The sequence below is a fragment of the Gracilinanus agilis genome, chromosome 1 (assembly GCF_016433145.1).
Source record: "Gracilinanus agilis isolate LMUSP501 chromosome 1, AgileGrace, whole genome shotgun sequence".
NCBI lineage: Eukaryota > Metazoa > Chordata > Mammalia > Didelphimorphia > Didelphidae > Gracilinanus > Gracilinanus agilis.
The window spans coordinates 284,321,908-284,344,677 of NC_058130.1; the positions used below are offsets into that span (position 1 = coordinate 284,321,908).

The window sequence follows — 22,770 nt, forward strand, 5'->3', positions numbered from 1 at the left end:
TTACACCTCCCTCACACACTTGACACTCTCAGATCTGTTTCAAACTCCAATTCTTTCTCAAGACAGTTTCTCCACTTCTTATCTCTAAACTAATGTAACAAGACTTAATTTCTAATATCACCCATATACTGCAATGCATTAGTGTCCTGATTAACCCCTTCAACATTTATTATTTTCCTTTACTGTCATATTGGCCAATCTGCTAAGTGTGAGATGGTATCTAAGAGTTTTTTTGATTTCTATTTCTCTTAATTTTTAGACATTTAGAACACTTTCATTTGCTTATTGATAGTTTTGATGTCTTTATCAGGAAACTGCCTATTCATGACCCTTGACCATTTGTCAATTGGGGAATGGCTTGATTTTTTTGTACAGTTTGCTTAGCTCCTGATAATTTGAGAAATGAGACCTTTGTCAAATGTTTTTCTTATAAAAATTTTTTTCCAATGTGTTACTTCCCGTCTGATTTTGGTTGTGTTGATTTTGTTTGTGGAGAAACTTTTTAATTTAGTATAATCAAAATTATTCATTTTACATTTCTTGGTCTTAAATTCCTTCCTTTCCCATAGATCTGACAGATATACTATTCTATGTTTACCCAATTTGTTTGATTTTCCTCTTTATATTTAAGTCATTTACCCACTAAGATGTTGAGCAAACTAATTTCTCCCAAACTGTTTTCCAATTCTCCTAGAAGATTTTGTCACATAGTGGGTTCTTGTCCCAAAAGCTGGGATCTTTGGGTTTATCAAACACGTATCTTGCTATTGTCATTTACTCAATGTCTATTACATTGACCTACCCCTCTCTCTAAGCCAGAACCATATAGTTTTGATGATCACTGCTTTATAGTGTAGTTTCAGATCTAGTAGAGCTAGGCCTACATCCTTCAGATTATTTTTATTATTTCCCTTGATATTCTTGATCTTATGTTATTCCACATGAACTTTGTAATAATTTTTTCTAATTCTATAAAAAAATGTTTTGGTTAATTTGATGGGTAGATAATAGATAGGTACAGAATAAGTAAATTAATTTAGGTAGGATTGTCATTTTTTTTATATTAGCTTTTCCTACCCATGAATAAATGGATGTTTTTCTAGTTGTTTAGATCTAGTTTATGCATGAGCCCCATGCATTTGATCGTTTAGCATGAAGTTTCATCGCCTCTGCCAAGTCCTCCCTGCATCTTCTAAGATATGTCATGTTTGCATGAGATGACAGCTCTAGATCTTGATGTTGCTCAGGCCACGATGCTAAATTAGGATTGTTCCTTGTTTCTGCAAGAAATTTAGCTTTTTCACTTGGGGTAAATAGTTCTGTTAATAAGAGTTCAACATCTTCAAAATTAGGATTATACAGCCTGACCGCCCATTTGAATTCTTTTATCACCTTATGTGGATTTATGAAGAACTGGGGGACCCTCCTTTTTAAAATCTCTAGATCTCCTCCAGTAAATGGTTTATAGCCCTTAACGTGTATAATCCCAGCATCCGGTTGTACTATTGTTCTGTCTGTAATAGGAAGTATTGTTACAGGAGCTGCCTCTGCCCCTGCAACTTCTTGCTTTTCTGGGTTGTCCTTTTTAATCTCTTGTTGTTTTTCACCCCCTTTCTTTGTTGTGACCGTGCTTTCTATGATTTCCAGCTGCATAACTGTCCTGGCATCTAGTTCTTTCCCCTCCCTTATTTGTTTGTTAATTTCTATTAGTGTCTTCATATTTTCCAACATCTTTTCCATAACCGGGTCAGTAACTTTAGTGTTTCCAAAAGTAAAAGCCAGTATCGTCCTTAAAATCATTAGGGCCCCATAGCCAGTGGCAGTCATGGCTATGCCTGTTGGTACATAAGCCAAGGCCTCCCCAACTGTAATTGTCAGCCACAGATAAGTGTCATAAAATTCTATTATTGACCTAAAAAATTGGGGAACAGTGACAAACCAAAATGTAGCACAGGTTTGCCCGATCCCATAAATTAAAACACCAGAGCACCCCAAGGTAACGATTGCTCTATTGAACATGTTGGCCATCTATCTCTTCTCCACTAGGTCCTATAGTACAAATCCTAGGCTCGCTGGCCAAAACTGTTATGATGATAATAACAGATAGTTTGGAGAAGCAGATAAACGTGTCAGGACCAAATAGAGCTTTAAGTCAAGAGCCAGGGATTGACAGGCTTCAGTGAGGAAAGGAGGGGGCTGAACACTCCTGGCTCTCAAACCCCTCCCCCTCTAACTGCTTCTGCTTCAGTTGGTAATGAAGACAGGAATAAGATTCTTCTGGTAAGTTTCAGTTATGGCTGAAATCCCAATTGATGTGAAGAGTATTTTGTAGTTATGTTAATATAATTCCTGAATTTTTCTTGGCAAGTATGTTTCCATGTATTTTATCTTGTCTAGCGTAATTTCAAATGGAATTTTTCTTTCTAACTCTTCCTGCTAGGTTTTGATGGAAACATAAAGGAATGCTGATGATTTATGTGGGTTTATTTTGTATCCTGCAACTTTGCTAAAGTTATTGATTGTTTCTACTATTTTTTTAGTTGATTTTCTTATATTCTCTAGGTATGCCATCATATCATCTGCAAAGAGTGATAGTTTAGTTTCCTCATTGCCTACTTTGATCCGTTCAATTTCTTTTTCTTTTCTAATTGCTACTGCTAGCATTTCTAGTACAATATTAAATATTAGTGGTGATAATGGGCATCCCTACTTCACTCCTGATCCTATTTGGAAGGCATCTAACTCATCCCCATTGCAGATGATACTTGCTGGTGGTTTTAAATATATAGTCTTTATTATTTTGAAGAATGGTCCTTTTTTCCCTTTACTTCCCAAGTATTTTCAATATTTTCAAAATGTTGTATTTTGTCAAATGCTTTTCCTGCATATGCTGAGATCATCATGTGATTTCTATTAGTTTGGTTCTTAACATAGTCATTTATGTGGATTGTTTTCCTAATATTAAACCATCCTTGTATTCCTAAATAAAATCCTACCTGGTCATAGTGAATAATCCTTGTGATAACTTGTTGTAGCCTTTAACTAGTAATTTATTTAATATTTTTTCATCTATGTTCCTTTATTAGTCTATTGTTTTCCTTCTCTGTTTGGGGTCTTCCTGACTTAGGAATCAGTACCATATTTGTATCATTAAAAGAATTTGGTAAGACTCCTTATTTGCCTGTTTTGTCAAATAGTTTGTGGAGTACTGGGATTCATTGATCTTTAAATGTTTGATAGAATTCTCTTGTCAATCCATCTAACCCTGGTAATTTTTTCTTATGGACTTCTTTGATGGCTTGTTCAATTTCTTTTTCTGATGGGATTTTTTTAAGTGTTATATTTCCTCTTCTGTTAATCTATGCAATTTATATTTTTGTAAATATTCACCCACTTCACCTAGATCGCCATATTTATTGCCATATAATTGGGCAAAACATTAATTTCCTCTTCATTAAAGGTGAGAGCACCCTTTTCATTCATGATACTCTTAATTTGGATCTCTTCTTTCTTTTTCTTAATTAGATTAATCAATGCTTTATTTTATTTTATTTTTTCGCAAAATGCCAGCTGAGAATCTTACTCAATGTTGGTTTTTTTTTTTACTTTCAATTTTATTAATTTCTCCTTTGATTTTTAGGATTTCCAATTTGGTCTTTATCTGAGGGTCTTTAATTTGTTCTTTTCGTAGTTCTTTTATGTGCATGTCCAATTTGTTAATCTCCTCTTTTTCTCTTTTGTTAATATGGGTATTAAAGGATATAAATGTTCCCCTGAGAACTGCTTTTGCAGTATCCCAAAAATTTTGATATGGTTGTTTCCTCATTTTCATTCTCTTCAATGGAGTCTCTAATTGTTTCTATGATATGTTCTTGAAACAACCAGTTTTTGAGAATCGTATTAGTTAATTTTCCAGTTAATTTTTTATTTGCCTTTCCATGTACCCTTACTAATTATAATTGTATTGCATTATGATCTGAAAAAGTTGCATTTATTATTTCTGTTTTTCTGCCCTAGTATATAGTCGATCTTTGTGAATGTAACATGTCTGTTATAAAGAAGGTATATTCCTTTTTATCCCTATTTAATTTGCTCCATATTTCTAAGATTTCATTCACATCTCTTACTTCTTTCTTATTTATTTTTTTTTGTTTCATTCATCTAGATCTGATAGAGGAGTTTGAGGTCTCCCACTAGTATAATTTCATATTTATTCTAAGCTCCATTAGTTTCTCCTTTAAAAATCTGGATGCTGTACCATTTGGTGCATATGTTCAGGACTGGTATTTCTTCATTGTCTCTACTGCCTTCTTTCAGGAAGTAATTACCTTCCTTATATCTTTTAATCAGATCTTCTTTTACTTTGGCTTTGTCAGATATTATGATTGCAACTCCTGCCTTCTTCTTCTCAATTGAGGCCCAATAAATTCTGCTCCTTCCTCTTACCTTTACCCTGTGTGTGTCTGCCTGCATCATCTGCGTTTCTTGTAGACAATATTATGGTAGGATTTGCATTCTTAATCCACTCTGCTATCTGCTTTCTTTTTATGGGTGAGTTCATCCCATTCACATTCAGAGTTATGATTACCACATCTGTGTATTCACCATCATTTTGATTTCCTCTTTTAGTTCTGCCCTTTCTTCTTTCACTGTTTCCTTTTTTTTTTTTTTTTTTTTGCTTTTAATCAGTTCCCCTTTTCCTCACCCTTATTTTACTTTCCTTCTTACCTCCTCCCTTCTTATCCCCTCTTTATTTCTCTTTAAGGTCTATTAATTGTCCTCCCAACCTTTCCCTCCCTTTTAATACTCTCTGCCACCCCTCTTTTCTTATTCCCTCTCAACTTCCCTGTATAGTAAGCTAGAATTCTATACCCTAATCAATCTGGCTGTTCTTCCTTCTCAGAACTGATTCCACTCAGAGAATAAGGTTTAAATATTACATATTACCATTTTCTTCCTCCCCTTCTTATAATAGTAATCCCTCCCCCCACCTCTTTATGTGGTATAATTTATCCTCTTTTTTCTTCTTCCTTCAAGTTTCTCTTAGTACCATTCTCTTTTTTTGTTCCACCCCCAATTTTATTTTACATATCTTAAATAACTTAATATCACATCATCTGCCTATGAATAATTCATCCATCTACTTTGATAGTGAAAAGAATTTTTAAGAGTTACAGATATTTTTTCCATATAGAAATACAATCAATTTGACCTTACTGAAACCCTCAAGAAAAAATTTTTTCCCTCTTTCTTGTTTGCCTTTTTATTGTTCTTTTGAATTTTTCTTTGGATATCAAATTTTCCATTTAATTCTGGTGTTTTTTTAGGAATGCTTGGAAATCTTCTATTTTGTTAAATGCACATAATTTCCTCTCAAAATAGTCAGTTTTGATGGGTAAGTCATTCTTGGTTGTGGACCCAATTCTCTTGCCTTCCTGAATATCATATTCCAAGCCTTGTGGTCCTTTAACATGGTAAGTGTGTAAAACTCACCAGGGCTTCTTGATATCTGAACTGTCTCTTTCTAGCTGCTTGCAATATTTCCTCTTTGGCCTGGAAGCTCTTGAATTTGGCTCTAACGTTCCTGGGGGTTGTCTTTTGTGGATTTAATGTAGGCAATGATATATGGATTCTTTCAAAGTCTATTTTGCCCTCTTGCTCAAGGCTATCAGGGCAGTTTTCTTGGATAATTTCTTGTAATATATCAAGACTGTTTTTTGTTCCAGGCTTTCAAGTACACCAATAATTCTCAAATTGTCTCTCCTGGATATATCTTTCAGATCACTTATCTTCAATGAGATATTTCATGTTTTTTTTTTCATTCATGTTTTTTTTTCATTCTTTTTATTTTGCTTTATTAATTCCTACTGTCTCATGAGATCATTAGCTTCTATTTGCCCAGTTCTAGTCTTTTAAGACTGATTTTCAGGTATAATCTTTTGATTTTTCTTTTCATTTTGGTCTATCCTACTTTTCATGGCTTCCAGCAGGTGAATTCTGATTTCAAATTCACTTATTACTTCATTTGATTTCTGTGCCTCTTTTTCCATATAGGCCAGTGATGGGCAAACTTTTTAAAGAGGGGGCGTCAGTCTATTTCTAAGGCAACTCTTTTGAAGTTTCATTGTATTGTATCCTACTTATAGTATTTGTCAGATTAAGAATAATGTCAGGCAACCAGATAGAACATTTCAGGGGGCCACATCTGGCCCACAGGCCGTAGTTTGCCCATCATTGATATAGGCAAGTTTGTCTTTTAAGCTGTTGTTTTCTTTTTGTATTACTTTAATTTCTTTTTCCCACTTTTCTTCCCATTTTTCTTTTACCTTTCTTACTTGGTTCTTGAACTCCTTTTTGAGTTCCTTGAGAGCTTGTTACCAATTTCCATTTTCTTGTGAGTGTGGTTGTGTTTGCTTGCTTTTCACTCTCTGCTGTTGCCTCTGTATTTTGCTCTTTTTTCGCCATAAAAGTTATCCAGGGTCAAGAGCTTTTTTTTTTTCTGCTGCTCATTTCTTTTGCCACTAGTGGACTGGGGTTCTTGCATGTTGATCACTTTCTTAGCTTCTGTCTTGCAGGACTTTGCCTTAGTAGTATCTTCTCTTCCCAGTCAGAAACCTGAATGAGGGTAGGTTAAATCTATGGTGTTCTTTTGTAGTAGCCTTTAAAGCTTTTTCCCCTGAGTCTATATTTCCAGCCCCTGCTGCCTCAGCTGCAGTCAACTTCTCTAATGCCCAGACTCCATGCTCTTCAGCCTTGGGTCTCAAGTCTTGCTGTCAAGGCCTTCCACTGCCCTCAGGGATAAGTCTCTGAGTGCCCCCCAAGAATTTAGAAATTGCCCTGGCCCTAGCTCTGACTCTGGCGCTGTAGGTGGTGTGGGAGAGAAGGTGATCAACTTGCACTTTGATTATTGAATTTTTACCCCCTCGTAGCATTGGAATCACCTAAAACTTCCTTTAATGCTGTGACCCGTGGGAGAACCCCTTTATTTGTCTAATATTGATTTCTGTCCTGTTGTGACACTTTGTAGTGTTTGATTGGAAGGAGATTCAGAAGACTCCTGCTACTATGCCACCATCTTAGCTCCACCGCTAAAAAGTATTTCTTAATTAGAGATATGTTATCGATTTTTCTTTGCTATTGTTTGGGCCAACTCAGACCTCAAAATGTCCATTTAAATAACTGATTGGAATTTTGAGTAATAAATGTTTGAATTCAAAAATTTGCCTCTACATAAACTTTTTACCCTATATTCTAAATTTCACTGGTATTTGAATATGAAAGCAAAATAAACATACCTCAAGTTAGATTTGACTACATTAGATTCAGACTTAGAAAGAAATACAATGACTTTGTTTCTTTAACCACAGCCTTCCAGGTAGAAGACTAGAGAAGAGAGAGAACTTTGAACCTTTTCCTCAAGAGATGAAAGTCCTGACAGCCAAGATTTCAGTGGAGCAAAATTAAGGAGATTTTCCAATAAAAAAATCTCTCCTCCCCTCTCTTCTTTCTCTCTCTTCCCTTCCCCTTCCCTCCCCTACACTCCTCTTCTCCTTTCTTTCCTTCCTATCCTTGTAACAATCAGACAGAAGAGCAAGGATTAGGCAAATAGGGTTAAGAAACTAGGCAAACAGAATCACAATAGCTAGGCAGTGTCTAAGGCCAGATTTGTGGTTCTTTCTCTAAAAATATAGCATTATTTTGATCAAAGATTTGAACTGAGCCAAAAGTTGGAATAGCAGAGAAAAAGGGCAACCAATCACACTAGTACTCAGATTTACTGGCATATTGGGTTTTTTGGACCATTTTGCCCAAGCAATAGTATATTGATTTGAGTTTGGGGTTGTTTTCCAATTTTCTTTAATGCTTTTTAGGGGATGCTAATAATTTATCTCTCCTTGATCTGTTTTCCAACTTAGTTTTATACATGTGATGTCATATGTTTTATTCTACTCATTTTTTCAATCTTTTGATTTTGTTCTAATAATACTTGATGTCTCATGGAGTTAATTTTTATTTGTTCTATTCTAAGGTTTTCCACTTTCTTTTCTAAACTATTTAGAATAGTTTGGCTATATCCCTAAATAACTCCTTTCAATATTTTCCTCTAGATCTTTTATTTCATTTTTTTATTTTTATTTTTATTTTTATTTATTTATTTTTTTTATGCCCTTAACTTCTGTGTATTGACTTATAGGTGGAAGAGTGGTAAGGGTAGGCAATGAGGGTCAAGTGACTTGCCCAGGGTCACACAGCTGGGAAGTGTCTGAGGCCGGATTTGAACCTAGAACCTCCCATCTCGAGGCCTGGCTCTCAATCCACTGAACTACCCAGCTGCCCCTATTTCATTTTTTTAATCTTGTTTCATTTCTTTTAGATATTCATTTACCCCTGTGAAAAATCTGTTTTTTTCCTTTGAAATTTTTCTTACTATTGTTAGGGATTTTTTTCCTCTTTTGGGAGATCTCTATATGTATAATAAATTTGGTCCTGGTTTGTGTCTTCTTTAATTTACTCATTTTTTATACCTGAATTGGATTTCTGCCTCTGCTGCTCTTTTAAGTGGTGTTGTCATCCCTTTTTTGGTCTCATCCTGTGTTTCTGTTATGATCTATACTTCTTTGAGTTAGGTCCTCCCCCACCCAAAGGTAATGGGCCTGATCCAGATAAAGATTTAGTGAAAGAAACCAAGAAGGAACAGATAACTGGAGATATAAGAGAGAATAGTGCTGTTTTGGATTGTAGAGAAACACCTTATAGAGAAGAGGGTCTTCAACATTTTCAAAGGCTGCAAATTGGTCAATAAGGATGAGAATTGAGAAAAAGATTTTAGATGTAGAAATTAAAATCTTAGTGTCTTTGGAAAAAGCAATCTCAGTTGAATGATGAGGTCAAAAACTTAACTGGAGTTAAGAGAGTAAGAGCAAAAGAAGTGGAAGGACTGATTATTGATTTGTCTGTAGACAATAATGAAATAGCTAGAGGATAAGTGAGTGGGAATGATAGAAAGGGCAATCTTCTGGAGAATATCATTTGGAATAGGATAATTTGTTCATCTTGGGGTGGAGGGGTGGGTTACCTCCACGAAAAGATGAGTAGTGCCTTCCTGCCTTCCTGTGGGACAAAGAAAATAATAGTAGCAGAAGATATCTGATTGATGTGAGACAAGGAGGCAGGGAGAATAGAGGGTTTGCTAAGTACCTACTACGTGCTAATTATTGTGCCAAATGCTTGAAAAGTGCCTCATTTCATCCTCACTATAACTGTAGGAGTGCTGCTATTATCTTTACAGTTGATGAAATTGAAACATATAGAGGTTAAGTGAGTTGTGCCAGGTCACACAGCTAGTAAGTGAGGTTTCATTTGAACTCAGATCTTCCTGACTCCAGACTCAACATTCTTTCTATTGGACCACTTAGTTACCTCTCTCCATAAGTTTGAGGCGGAATGAAAAGGTTTGGAAAAGCTGCTGTGATGAGTGATGATAGGATGATAGTTAATTGGGGAGATATAAAAGGATTGCTTTATAGCAGTGAGATCCTACTTTAAGTTATATAACAAATACGTAGTAGACTGAGCCCTTACAGATTCATGATTTTCTCCAAATTTGTTCAGTCACATACCTAGCAGTGAAAGCAATAGATGATCCAAGGCTGAGGCTTGGCAGGGAAGTTGTTGATAAAATCTGAATGCAAGGGGCTCAACAGAAGACATTGTCTATACTGGTTCAACTAGGGATCATGATGATGAAGGGAAGAGAATGTGTCTAGTGTAGGGATTGATTGCCTGGAAAAGAACTAAGGTTATTGAGGGATTAGAGATCATGGTATAGGTGAAGAAACACCGTGGTTTGGAGTTTCAAGGTAGAAGAAAAGATAAAATAACACTAGATTGTTATAAGGGGGAATAGTAAATAAGGGAATTTCAAAGTTTAAAACCATAGAAGTAGTGCATTTGTGAGACCAAGAATATTACTTTATATCAATTGAAATAAGTTGAAGAACTATAATACTAGAGAGTTCAAAGGAGTATCAAAAATGTTTGTTTAAAGTCTGGTAGTATTAGAGCAAGAGTTGAGGAGAAGAATAGAAAGACTGTGGGTCAGGCACTGAATTCATAGAGGAAAGGAGAATGTCCTGGAGGTCAGTAGACAGCAACTACCAACATTTTGATTGAGCAAGGAGAGAATAAACTTCAAAGAATAAAAGGTTACTGATTGTTGGTAGAGGAAGAGCCTAGAAATAACAAATGGGGAGAAAAGCATATTCCAACTCCCCTACGTTGATTAGTGAGTTGAAGGAAATGGATCATCTTGCAACCAGTGCCGGAAAGGGAGGTCATGGAGGTTTGTGTCATTAGGAGAGGACTAGATCTTAGTGAGAACCAGAAGAGAGGAGTAGGAAAGAAAAAGATGAAAAATGAAAGCAAGTTTGTTGCCTTATGATGTGAACCATTCCAGAGAACACAGTGTTAAGTGTATGTTGCTTTAGAATGGGACATTGCAGGGACAGGGGTGGATTGAGGGGAATTAGCATATAGAATTGAACAGTGGGGAAATGGGGAACTTGTTAATCATTGAAGAATGAATTCCAGTAAGTTTTCTTTTTGTTCATTTGGGTTTGGCCTCAAGTTGAGTCCTCCCAGGGCTTAGTCAGTTCAGAGAAAGGGGCAGGTGCTTGGATCTAAAAGAATGTTGTTACTCTCCCACTCCCAAGACAGGAGACAAGGCTGGAGAGTTGATAGAATGACCTTCCTCCTCTTCTTTGGAAGAGAGTAGTTTGGTGATGGATGGATAGATGGAATGGAGTTTCTCTTTTTCCTCAGGGACTCTAGAGACCAGGCAGGAGATTGTCACAATGGAATAAAAATTTTTCCCCCAATCACCACAAAGACAGGAGGCTCATGGGCAATGGAATGTTATTTTCTCTTCCCATGGGAGGCAGGAGACCTGGCACAATGGAATGGCATTTCTCCTTTCCCCACAGGAAGTTTGGAGACCTAGCAGAGATACAGGGTGATGGTATGGTGTTTTCTCCCCTTATCTTAAAGGGAGGAGACTGTCGTGCAATGGAATAGCTTTTTTATGGTGGACACTAGGGACTAGGCAGGAGACTCAAGGCCATGGAATAGCATTTTCTCCTCTTACCTCAAAGGCAGGAGTCTGCTGTGCAGTAGAATGGCATTTCTCCTCTTCTCACTGGAGGAGGAAAGGAAAATTCAAGACAGAGTTCTGGATACAGTCATGCATAGAGAGTAAGACATGATGATTATGTTGCACAGTAAGACAAGTAGGAAAAGAACCACATTTCAGGTGTCATGAAAATCCATAGAAGAGCATATATCTAATTAGAAGGTGTGGCCTATAACATCACTTGCTGCAGAAAGGTCAAAAAAGATGAGAACTAATAAAAGGCCATTGGACTTGGTATAAAGGAGTAATTTCAGTCAAGCAGTGGAATCTGGTGCTATCTATCAAGAGGTTGAAATGTTAGAAGTGAGAAATATGGGAAATAAGTGTAAACAGCTGTGAAAGAGAAAAGAAATTGGATAATAACTTGAGGGGGTGGTAACTGAAGGAGAGATGTCAATGGATCAAGGTCAAGATAGAATGAAAAAGGAATAGGAGAAATAGGAGGTATGGGATTATGACTTACAGAAGAAGGCATTCTCAATGAAGGAGATGAAAAAATGCTTTCTTTTTTTTTTTTAAGGTAATAAAAAAGCTACATCTGAAAATCTTGACCAAGTCAAAAGATGTCTTAATTGCTTAAAGTAGGAAAGTGGGGAGGAGAGCACTTTAGCCTTCACCTCAATCTTATTCTGTAACATAGTGAACCAAATTATAATTGGGAGATTTGAGTGAGTGACAAGCCATCAGAGAGCAGTCAAGCCAAGACCCTGACAAAGAATCTCTTGTGGAGGCTATAGAAGTAGCTTGTCCTCCTATCTTGGTCTCTCTCTTTGCCCTAGTTGGCCAGAGAGGGATGTTAGACATTTTCACTGCTGTCCCAATAGTGCCCCAGGACAGTCAACAATAATTTCTACATTGGGAGTCATGGACAAATTGTTAAAAAAAAAAAAAAAAAAAAAAAGATGAGGAAAACAGAAAGGAGTCCAGAAGAGAAATATCATATGATCTCCAAGTAAAGAGACTTCCTAGATCTATGAATTATCCCTTTTGCCACAAGTACTCTCTAAATTTTTATCCCACTTCCCCTTGGATTCAATGTGCTGGTGGTACATTTTTGCTTTTTTTTTGTAGGAGGTTATTTTGGACCACTTACTTTAGTAACTACACATTTCTAAAAGCTAATTAATTGTCCCTCTGACTAATTGATATCAACAGATAGTAAAGGGGATGGGGATTAGTGCATTAGTTGGAGTTCCTGAGCTCCACAAAAAAGATATTCCCTATTCCTCAGTGCATAGGCAAAATGAGAATCTTTCAAACATCTCTTTATATTCCCTTTTTTCATTCATATAGCCACCACCTTAGACCTTTTTGTTTGAACTATTAAAATAGACTCCTAATTGGTCTCTCTACCTCATCAGTTTATCTTTCACTTAGCTGCCAAAATGATTTTTTGAAACATAGGCCTAGACCATGTCACTCCCCTACTCAGTAAATTCAAATGTCTTCCAATTATTTTCAGGACCAAATATAATATCTTGATTAGCTTTTAAAACTCTTCACAATTTGGCCTCTTCCTGCCTTTCCAGTCCTTTAAACTTCCCTCCATACATTCTATGATCCAACTATACTTGACTACTTGCTGTTTTTCACACACAACACTCCAGTTTTAGGGTAGTCTTTTTTCTAGTTGTCAGTCTCTTGGTGAGCTAGGAGGTGAGAAAGTAAGGTTAGAGCCTGTAACTATATTATGAAGAGTTATCCTATATGTACCTAATATATGTGGTTTCTTTTGTGACTTTTCAAAACAAGATGTCCTGATTCTTGTTTGTGGTTTCCAGGAAATCTTCCAATTCTTAAATTTTCAGGTGATTTTTAAAAAATCATAGATAACTTACTTAGATAGCTTTTTTCTATTAAATCATCATTTTCTTTACTTATTTCATTATCCTTCTTGACAAGCCATTATTTTCTATGAGGCTTTATTTGTACTATTTCTGGAGTTATTTTTTATCCAGATTTATCCTTTTGAGCTCCTCTTGACCCAAATCATTTCTTAATTGTGTTTGGTGTTTTCTCTTGTTTATTAATATCCAGACTCAGTTTTTGGATTGGGATATGTTGCCAGAGTCAGACTCTGCTCCAACTCACATGCATGATGTGGTCTGGTTTTGGGCCTGTTTCTTTCTAATTTCCTCAAGGCCTGGTTTCCGTCTTGGTCTCCTTCCTGGTAGCCCACTATAGGGGTTAGCTTTGACTCATAGCTTTCTCCTTTTTGTATTATCTCCAATCAAGGATTCTTTCTCTCAGCATGTCTCAGACTCATCCCCAATCTGGTTTTAGAGATTACACTAGTCTGAGGCTTCTGGCAAGGTCCACAGTACAGATTCCTAGTCACTTAGTTGACACTGTCTTTTTTATTGATACCCAGTGCTCCAAGAAGTACACATTTGAACCCTGTCTCCCTGTACAGTGATGTATAGGAGCTGGTTCTATTTTCTGCTTCTCTCCTTTTTTAAAATTTTTTTATTTTTATTATCATGCAAAATACTCTCCCATATTGGTCTGCCTGCCTTCTGACTTGCCCCAGTCTGGGGCTTCAACAAGCTGGGACTTCAAACCTCCTTTATTAAAGCTAAGTGTACATTGAAACCTTTTGGAAAATCCTTGTTCACCCCAATAGACTTCTTTTCCTGCAGTTCAACCTGGCTTTCCTGTGTACTTCCTCTTCCAGGACACTGTAGGCTTCTGACCAACAGTTCTGGGCTTTGATGGAGGAGTTTTCTTATATTTATCTTCGGCTTCTTCATCATTACTTTCTCTGGAGCTTCCTTTTTATGGAGTGTATATGATAACCTGGCTCCTCTACATCCTTAACCCAGAAATCTCTTCCCTTTTTTTTTTTTTTTTTTTTTGGTTTTAAGAGGTGCCATGATGAAACAATTCACCTAATATTAGAGTAAAATGTAAATGAAGAAATATGTAGCATACTATGAGGGCTAAAAAGAAACTTAAATATTGAATGTCAGGAACAGCTTTTATTAAGTAACTTAGACAAAGCAAGCCTTCACTTGGTGGAAAGTATAAAAATTAAAATTAAAAAAAAAACAAACAAACAAGCCTATCCCCTGAGAATAAATAGTGAAGGAGAACTTTAGAGAGGAACTGTGGCAAAGGAAAGTTCCATTGATATGAGAAGACAATCCACAAATTAATCTATCAAATAAGAACGAAACTCTGGGAGCTTGCTGGCCCTGGCCAGGAAATGAGGATGTATGCAAAAGAGGCTCTGAGAGACTTGCTCTAACCTTAGATATAGGCAGACTTTTAAAATCTTAAGTGCTGATAATAAAAGTAAGTAACTAGTGAATAATTGCCCCTAGGTAAGGGTCCAGAAAGGAAATGAAAAAATAAAAGCAGACTGTGACAGTCATATCCAGTATTACTTTGCAGCCTTAAGCTACTTTATCTCCAAAACCTGTTCCCACAGGGAAGTATGAAAAGATTTCAATATTACACCAATCCAGGAGGATACAACCAGCTTTTTTACACTGTCCTAAGAAACATGGATAAAAGATTCTTACCTAAGAATGTTTGTTAATCTAACTTCCTAGTCATTCCTTTATTATATCTCTTATTTTTATTTATGAGGTGTGTTAAGTCCCATCTGTGATATGGATAAGAAAGATGCTTAATGATTCTATAAAAATTGACTTGTAGGAATTTTTGTCAGGGTAAAGAGTTCCCCATTAGAAAACTCCCTCCACCAATACAGATAGGCCATTGTTGTTCACTGCTACCAGAGGCCCCAAGATAATACCTGAGCCAGGATATGTTAGAGACTGAGCTACATACCCTCTGATAATCTGTATACACATTCAATAAGAGCAAAGTGATTCAGTTGAATGAGCACAGAAAGGGTGATTATGAGGTTTGGGTTTTGCGAGCAATTAGCTCTGGAGTCCTTTGGCAAGTCACTTTATTTCTCTGAGCTTTAGTTTCTTCATCTCCAGGAAAAGTTTAGACAAGATCCTCTTTGAGCTTCTTTCTAGTTCTAAAATTTTTTGATTCCATGATTCTAATACTGAAATTACTAATCATTTTTATATTTACTTTCTACAATAAAATTCTTCCTTGAAAAATTGGTAAACAAAATAAAATGAATATAAATTTGTAGTAACATTTATATATAAATATATTAAAAATAAAATTTTGACATTCTAAATGTATATGGAAAGTTTGATATTTAAAAGGACTCTAGTGAAATATTTTATAAAAGCAAAAAATTTGTTAGTGTACTTCACTAATTTATCTTTTGCAAATTTCATTTTTATTAGTTTTTGTATTAGATTTTCTTAGAATGAAACATATGTAATTATTGCCATATAATAGATAAGTGTATTTACATATGTACAAGAAGATATTAGAGTGCCAGACTTGGAGTTACAGGAAGATCCGAGTGTGAATTCTGCCTTAGGTACTTACTAACTGTGTGACTGAACAAGTGACTTACCCTTTCAAAGCTTCAGTTTCCTTGTCTGTAAAATAAGGATAATAATATTTACCTCACAGGGTTGTTGCAGAGAATCAAAAAAGGCATTATCAAAAATATGTTATTTTTTGCAAACCGTAAGTTGCCATATAAGTGCTAGTATTATTACTCTATAGTAACATTTGATTTTCATTGAATACTTTCATTTCTATTTCATGTGACATATAAGAAAATCACCACTTCAGTTTTTTCATATCGTAATGGAAATTTTTCATAGTCGTTAGTCTTTACAATTCCTTAAAGATTTTCTAGGAATTTTTCTTAGTGAAAAATAGGTACAGTGTAAATTAATATATCATTCAAAGTGTCTGTCTGTGAGGTGTAAGTTATGATATAACTCCAAAAGTAGCTCTATTAAATGCATGGATCGACTTTAAAGAGTAAACAGTTATTTATTCCAGTTCAATTATATTCCTGATAATTATGTAAGCACAGCTGGTGGAGGATGGTGTTTCTCTGTGCCTCAGAAAATCCTTTGTCTTACAGGGAAGGCTATAATATTCAGAAGGTATAGTTTGTTGAAACAGTTGTTAATTATCAATTGTAAAGCATAGTTTGGTGTCTATAAATACATGTAACTAATGCAGTTGATAGCTTAAAGTGGTGGAATGGTGAAGTATAAATTCTATTTCTATGTGTAATGATGTAAGCTCTTGTTATTAGAGGGCATCTCAGAACAAGCCTGATCATGCCTCCCATGAAGCAGAGAGGCAGAATGAAGTCCCAGGAGCAGCAGAAATCAACATGGCACCTTCTGGTAGTAATCAGGTAAAGGAATCATTTTATTTAATGAAATTAGATATTTTAAATGGTAGCATGGCTAATTTGTTTTTCTTTATAACACGAACACTTTTAAGTTAACTGATTTTTAGTTGAGTTTCTTCAAAATCGAAAAGATTGATATTTTTCTTGGCACTGACAGTACTCTCAAAACTACCAAGGATATTTTAAAATATCAATATTAAATATTAAATGTAATATTTCAACATTAAATTCAATATTAAATTTCCATATTAAAAAATAATGAAATAGTATCCAATGTTTAGTGTAAAGTTATAATCTTATTGTATAATAGGTATTAAGGATCAATTTTGTTGATTTCTGTTTGGACTATTATGCCTTGGTTAAAACAATTTCATCCCCTCTATCGAAAATTTGGCACAAAAATATTTTATTATTATTTTTAATTTAATTTTCCATTCTGGAGTTTGTAAACCTGGAAATGAAAATCAAATCACTTTTAAAGTAAATTTCAAATTTATGAAAATTTTTGGTTTTTTTCCTGTTGGCTCTTTTTAAGTGTTTTTAATCTAAGGAATTAATCTTTTCTGATTTAATAGTCTAACATTATCTTACATTTTTAATTTTTTAATAAGATTCTATCCAGAATCTATCTCAATTTGAGAATATTAAAATAACTTTCCATTGTTATCTAGCCTTACATCTTTGCTATCATGTATTTAATTTTTATTTTTAGAAAATTTTTCCATGGTTACATGTTTCATGTTCTTTGTCTCCCCCTCTACACCCACGCCCCCAACCCAACCCCCCCGTAGCCAGTGTGCATTTCCATTGGTTTTTACATGTGTCATCAATCAAGTCGTTTAGAGTCTACATCCCAAATCATATCCACATCAACCTGTGTGTTCAAGCAGTTGTTTTTCTTCTATGTTTCTACGGCCGTAGTTCTTCCTCTGAATGTGGATCGCTTTCTTTTTCATGAGTCCCTCAGAATTGTCCTGGATCATTGCATTGCTGCTAGTACAGGAGTCCATTACATTCAAATTTACCACCATGTATCAGTCTCTGTGTACAATGTTCTTCTGGTTCTGCTTCTTTCACTGCATCAATTCCTGGAGGTCATTCCAGTTCACATGGAATTCCTTCAGTTTTTTATTCCTTTCAGCACAATAGTATTCCATCACCAGCAGATACCATGATTTGTTCAGCCATTCCCAAATTGAAGGGCATACCCTCATTTTCCAGGGGTTTTTTTTGTTTTGTTTTGTTTTGTTTTGTTTTTCTTGCCACTACAAAGAGTGCAGCTATAATAGTTTTGTACATGTCTTTTTCCTTATGATCTCTTTGGGATATAAACCCAGCAGTGGTATGGCTGGATCAAAGGGCAGACAGTCTTTTAAAGACCTTTGGGCATAATGCCAGATTGCCATCCAAAATGTTTGGATCAATTCACAACTCCACCAAGCAATGTATGTGGAAGCCATCCCTCCCCTGAGCTCCAAGCCTTCACCAGTTGCCTATTGGGTATTTTAACCTAGGTAACCTAGAAATATCTCAGACTCACCGTGTCCTAAACAATTCATTATATTTTTTCTAAGACCAACCTATCTTCCAACTTTCCTGTTTTGGTCAAAGACAAATCCTTCAGTAGAATTCCAAGTTCATAATCTGTAACATAATCCTCAGCTTCTCACTCTTCCTCCAGAATGGCATATCCAGTCTATTGCTAAATCTTGCTAATTGTTATCATTTTTACATTTCTTACATTCAAATCCTCTCTACTCACAGAGCTACCACATTATTTCAGGTCCTTATCACTTCTCACCTGGATTATTACAAGAGCCTCCGAATTTGTCTTCATGCATTATTTCTCCCTACATCGGGCCATACTATATACCACTACCAAAATGATTTTCCTTAAGCACAGATATGACCATGTAACTCTTTTACTAAGATGCCCTTAGAATCAAATAGATAAGGGTGGAGTCAAGATTGTAGAGAGGTAACATTTTTGTCTTCACTATTCCATGATGACATAAAAAGCGTGCCAGACTAAATTCAGATGCAAAAAGCCAAGAAAAACATCATAGTCATTTTTCCAGCCCAGGGCAGCTTAGAAAAAGAGAGAAATTTGCAGATACTAAGGTGGGAGCTGGCCAGGAGCACAGCAATAGCGGTGTGCAGAACAGCCTGAAGCCCAGGGACACACACCTGTACTAGCACCGAGATCAGGAACACATGTCTATCTCTATTGTCCATTACCCAGTTTTGGATCACAGTTTTAGTGTGGAGAGAAATAATCATGGACTCAGAGAAGCAGGAACCCTACCTGTGTAAGGAGCAAGAAACAAATTACAGAAACCTAGCTTCATGGCTTTGAGCCCAAGATCAGAATAGAAACTCAGTTTTAATCTTTAGCCATGCACTTTAAACCAGCTACAGTGGGACTAAACTAGGTGGAACATCAAAACCAAGAGGGACCCAGCAATTAAGTCTCTTGAATCTGTAAGATTTTCCAGTGGGCTAACAGTGACTTGAGTCCAGCATCAGTCTATGGAAACTCAACTATACACAAGCCAGCAGACCCAAACCAGGCCAGGAATTTTCAGCACATAAACCAGGAGATCAGTAAGTAGTCCTTTTCACTAGATTACACTACTTTGGAAGCACTAAAAACTTACAGGCTTCCAGATTGAGTTATGAAAGCAACAGAAGGACATGAAAGACAGAAGCTTAGGTGCTATATCCTCACCACCGTCACCATCAGAACTTAGCAGAGTCCAATGCTAAAATAAGTTGAAAGTCAAGAAGTTGGCTGGGAAAATTAGCAAACAAAATAATATCATAAAAAGTTACTGTGGTGTCAGGGAAGGTCAATTTACAATAGAAGACAATGACTTGAAAATGTCTACAAGCAAAGTTTTCAAAGAAAAATGCAGAATGGACACAAGCACAAGATTGTTCTTTTAAAAAAGAACAAAAACTTTTATTTTCAAAATCAGTGAGGAGTAGTAGAGATCAGAAAAGAAATAAATGGAAGCTATATGAGAAAATTAGGAAAAGGAATGAACAGCTTGGTAAATGAAATACAAAATCTTACTGAAGAAAATAACTTCTTAAAAATTAGAATTGGCCAAGTGGAAGCTAATTACTCCTTGAGATATCAAGAAACATTAAAACAAAGTCAAAAGACTAAAAAAAAAAGATAGAAGAAAATATGGACTATCTCATTGGAAAGAAAACCTGAAAATAAATTGTGGAGAGATAATATAAGAATCACCAGACTATCCAAAATGCATGAACAAAATAAGACATCATATTTCAAGAAATTATAAAAGGAGATTTAGAATAAGAGGACAAAGTAGAACCAGTCCTCTCCTGAAAAAAAAAATCCCCCCAAAAAAATTCCTAGTAATATTATAGACAAAATCCTGAATTTCCAGGTCAAAGAGAAAATACTGCAAGCAACCAGAAAGAAAGATTTCAAATACTGAAAATCACAGAATCACACAAGATTTAGAAGCTACCACTTTAAAATATCATATGGCTTGGACGATATATACATAATAAATATATTTAATTTAATAAACATATATAATAAGTAATATGTAATAATATATATAAATAAATATGATAAAAGGCAAAGGTGCTAGTATTGCAACCTGCCCATCAAAACTGAGTGTAATCCTACTGGAGGAAAAAAAGGATATTTAATGAAAGAGGATTTTCAAGTATTTCTGATAAAAAGACTAGGGTGGAATAGAAAATTTGACAAATACAAGAACTGAGAAGTGTAAAACAGTAAATGAATAAATTAAAAAATACTAAACAGAGTTAAATTGTTTACATTCCTTTATGTAAAGATGATACTTTTATAACCCTTCAGAACTTTTATCATCAGTGGGACTGGTAGAGGGATTCTACTTTAGACAGTTGTTATGCACCTCTTATATACTAGGCACTAAGACAAGCAATGGGACTATGAAGAAAGGTCAAAAGACAATTTCTGCTTTCAAGGAGCTCACAGTCTTAATGGAGGAGACAACATGCAAACAAGGAGCTCACAGTCTTAATGGAGGAGACAACATGCAAACAATTATGTACAAACAAGCCATGTACATGCTGAATTAGTGATACTTAACAAAGAAAAAGCACCAGTATGAAGGGGGAAGATAAAGACTTCTTATAGAAGACAAAATTTTAGCTGGGACTTAAAAGAAGCCAGGGAAGTTGCAAGTTGGGAGATGATAAAGGTGGGAATTCCATGCATGGGGGAGAGCTAGTGAAAATGGAGTCAGGAGATAGAATGTCATGTGGAAGGAATAGCAAATTATTCCCTCCATAGAGTTGAAAGTGTGCTTAAATGACCTTGTTTGTGAAACATGTATGTAGCAGTCAGTTGCCTCTCTCATACAAACACACAAACAAAAAAACCACCACTGAGTTTGCCCATGAGTTGCTTTTCTTAATTCTCAACTTTCCTGGGCCAGTCTGAAGTCTTTAGACTGAGAGCTCCTTGTGAGCAAAGACTGGAATTTTTTTTTTTTTTTTTGCCTTTTTAGTCCCAGTGCTTTGCTTTTTTCTTCTCTTACCTTTACCCTCAACCAATTCCTAATGCTTAAAGATATTTAAGCATAGATGTGAGAGTAAAGGTAGTAGTAGATAATGCTGCCAGACCAAATCATTGGCTAATAATCCCAGAGATCGTTGTCAGTAAACATTTGATTAAACACCTGTTTTGTGTGAGGCACTGTGCTAAAGTGCTAGGAATACAAAAGGAGGCAGGAAAGCATGAAAAGAGGGCTACTTTGGCCATGATGTGTTTAAAATTATCTGTGGGACAGCTCCATTTTGAAAAGTATGTAAAGTACTTGTAAATGCTTGATTGGAAGTTAACAGAGATGGGTAGATTTGATACTCTTCCTTTATATTCTTTCTTCCAATAACTTTGATTTTGTACTTAACTGTTTATCTTCTCATATTCTTGAGCTTATTCTCTTTGACTAGTTCCGTTCCTTAGTGTTGCTAGTTAATATTTATATAGAACTTTAAAAATCACTTGATCCAACAGTGATATGCACATTAAAATTACTCCAAGGTAGCATTTTACATCCATCAAATTGGCTAAGATGACTAAAAAGAAAAATGATAAATGTTGGAGGGAACACGATACAGGCATACTCAGGTACTATTGATAGAGCTATAAATTAATCTAACTAGTCTGAAGAGGCACAGTTGCAAATTGCTCTTCAGACTGGTTAGATTAATTTATCATGTCCTTGAGAATTTTCTTGGATCACTGTATTTCTTAGGAAAGCTATGTCATTCATGAAATGTTCATATAATATTGCTGTTACTTTGCATCAGTTCATGTAGATCTTTCCAAGTCTTTCTTAAATCATCCTTCCCATCATTTTGTATAGAATAATAGTATTCCATTATAAATCTTATACCTCAAGTTGTTCAGCCACTCCCCAGTTGATGGATATCTTCTCAGTTTCTAATTCTTTGCCACCACAAAAAAAGCTGCTGTAAATATTTTTCCCCTTCTTTTTAATCTCTTTTCTCCAGTTTTTTCCTAAGAGACCATTACACCAAATCTTGGACTTTCTAGTCATCAGTTCCACATCTATGCACTCAGAATCCAAGAGGTCAAATAAATTATTCATTTAATAAAAATATTAATGTTATTATTAATATTAATTTAAAATGTCATACTCTCTGACATTACTGTACTTAGCCCAAACACCTTCTTGAGGCAGGAGTCTGGGGCTTGGGCCCCCAAAGTTTTGTATGTTTGTCATGCCAGCTGCTATGACTGGAACTTGTTCAGCTGTTTGTTTGGAACTCTTTTTATGACCATAGGATTTAAAGTGATCACTGTTTGGAACTCATCCCTTAGGGTTCTGGGTGGGGAGGCTGACTCCAAAGAACCCATATGGGGGGAACATGACCTTGAAGATGATCTGAGACAGACCCTTTGTATGTAGTGATAAAAGCAGAGCTGGGACCTAGGTCCCAAGAAGCATCCAGTGCTTATTCCCTCTTCCTTCTGTCCCTCCACCTTTGAGCTTTTCCTTTCCCTATTCCAGTTTTGGACTGTGATTCTAATAGGGAGATGTGATAACTGGAGTCAAATCTATTAAGATTTCCCAGGGTGTTGTCTTTAAGGGTGAGCTGGGTAACCTTTCTGAGGTAAACTCAGGTTGGCAAGGCCTTGGTTTTTTTTTTTTGTTTGTTTGTTTTTTACCAAAAGGGAAAAAAACCAAACCTGTCCTGGTGATGTGTTTGCTACTGGTTACAAAAATTATATTTTCTGTACAATTATACTAAAGTTTTCACTGTGTCC

General features: G+C 35.6%; 1 protein-coding gene across 1 annotated transcript in view; it reads left to right on the forward strand.

Moving 5' to 3' along the window:
- Positions 1-22,770, forward strand: part of APC (APC regulator of WNT signaling pathway) — a 236,043-nt gene that overhangs the window by 155,400 nt on the left and 57,873 nt on the right. Inside the window, exon 8 of the mRNA XM_044662181.1 lies at positions 16,344-16,448. Within this exon, the coding sequence (XP_044518116.1) occupies positions 16,344-16,448 (105 nt within the window). The remainder of the gene's footprint in view (positions 1-16,343; positions 16,449-22,770) is intronic.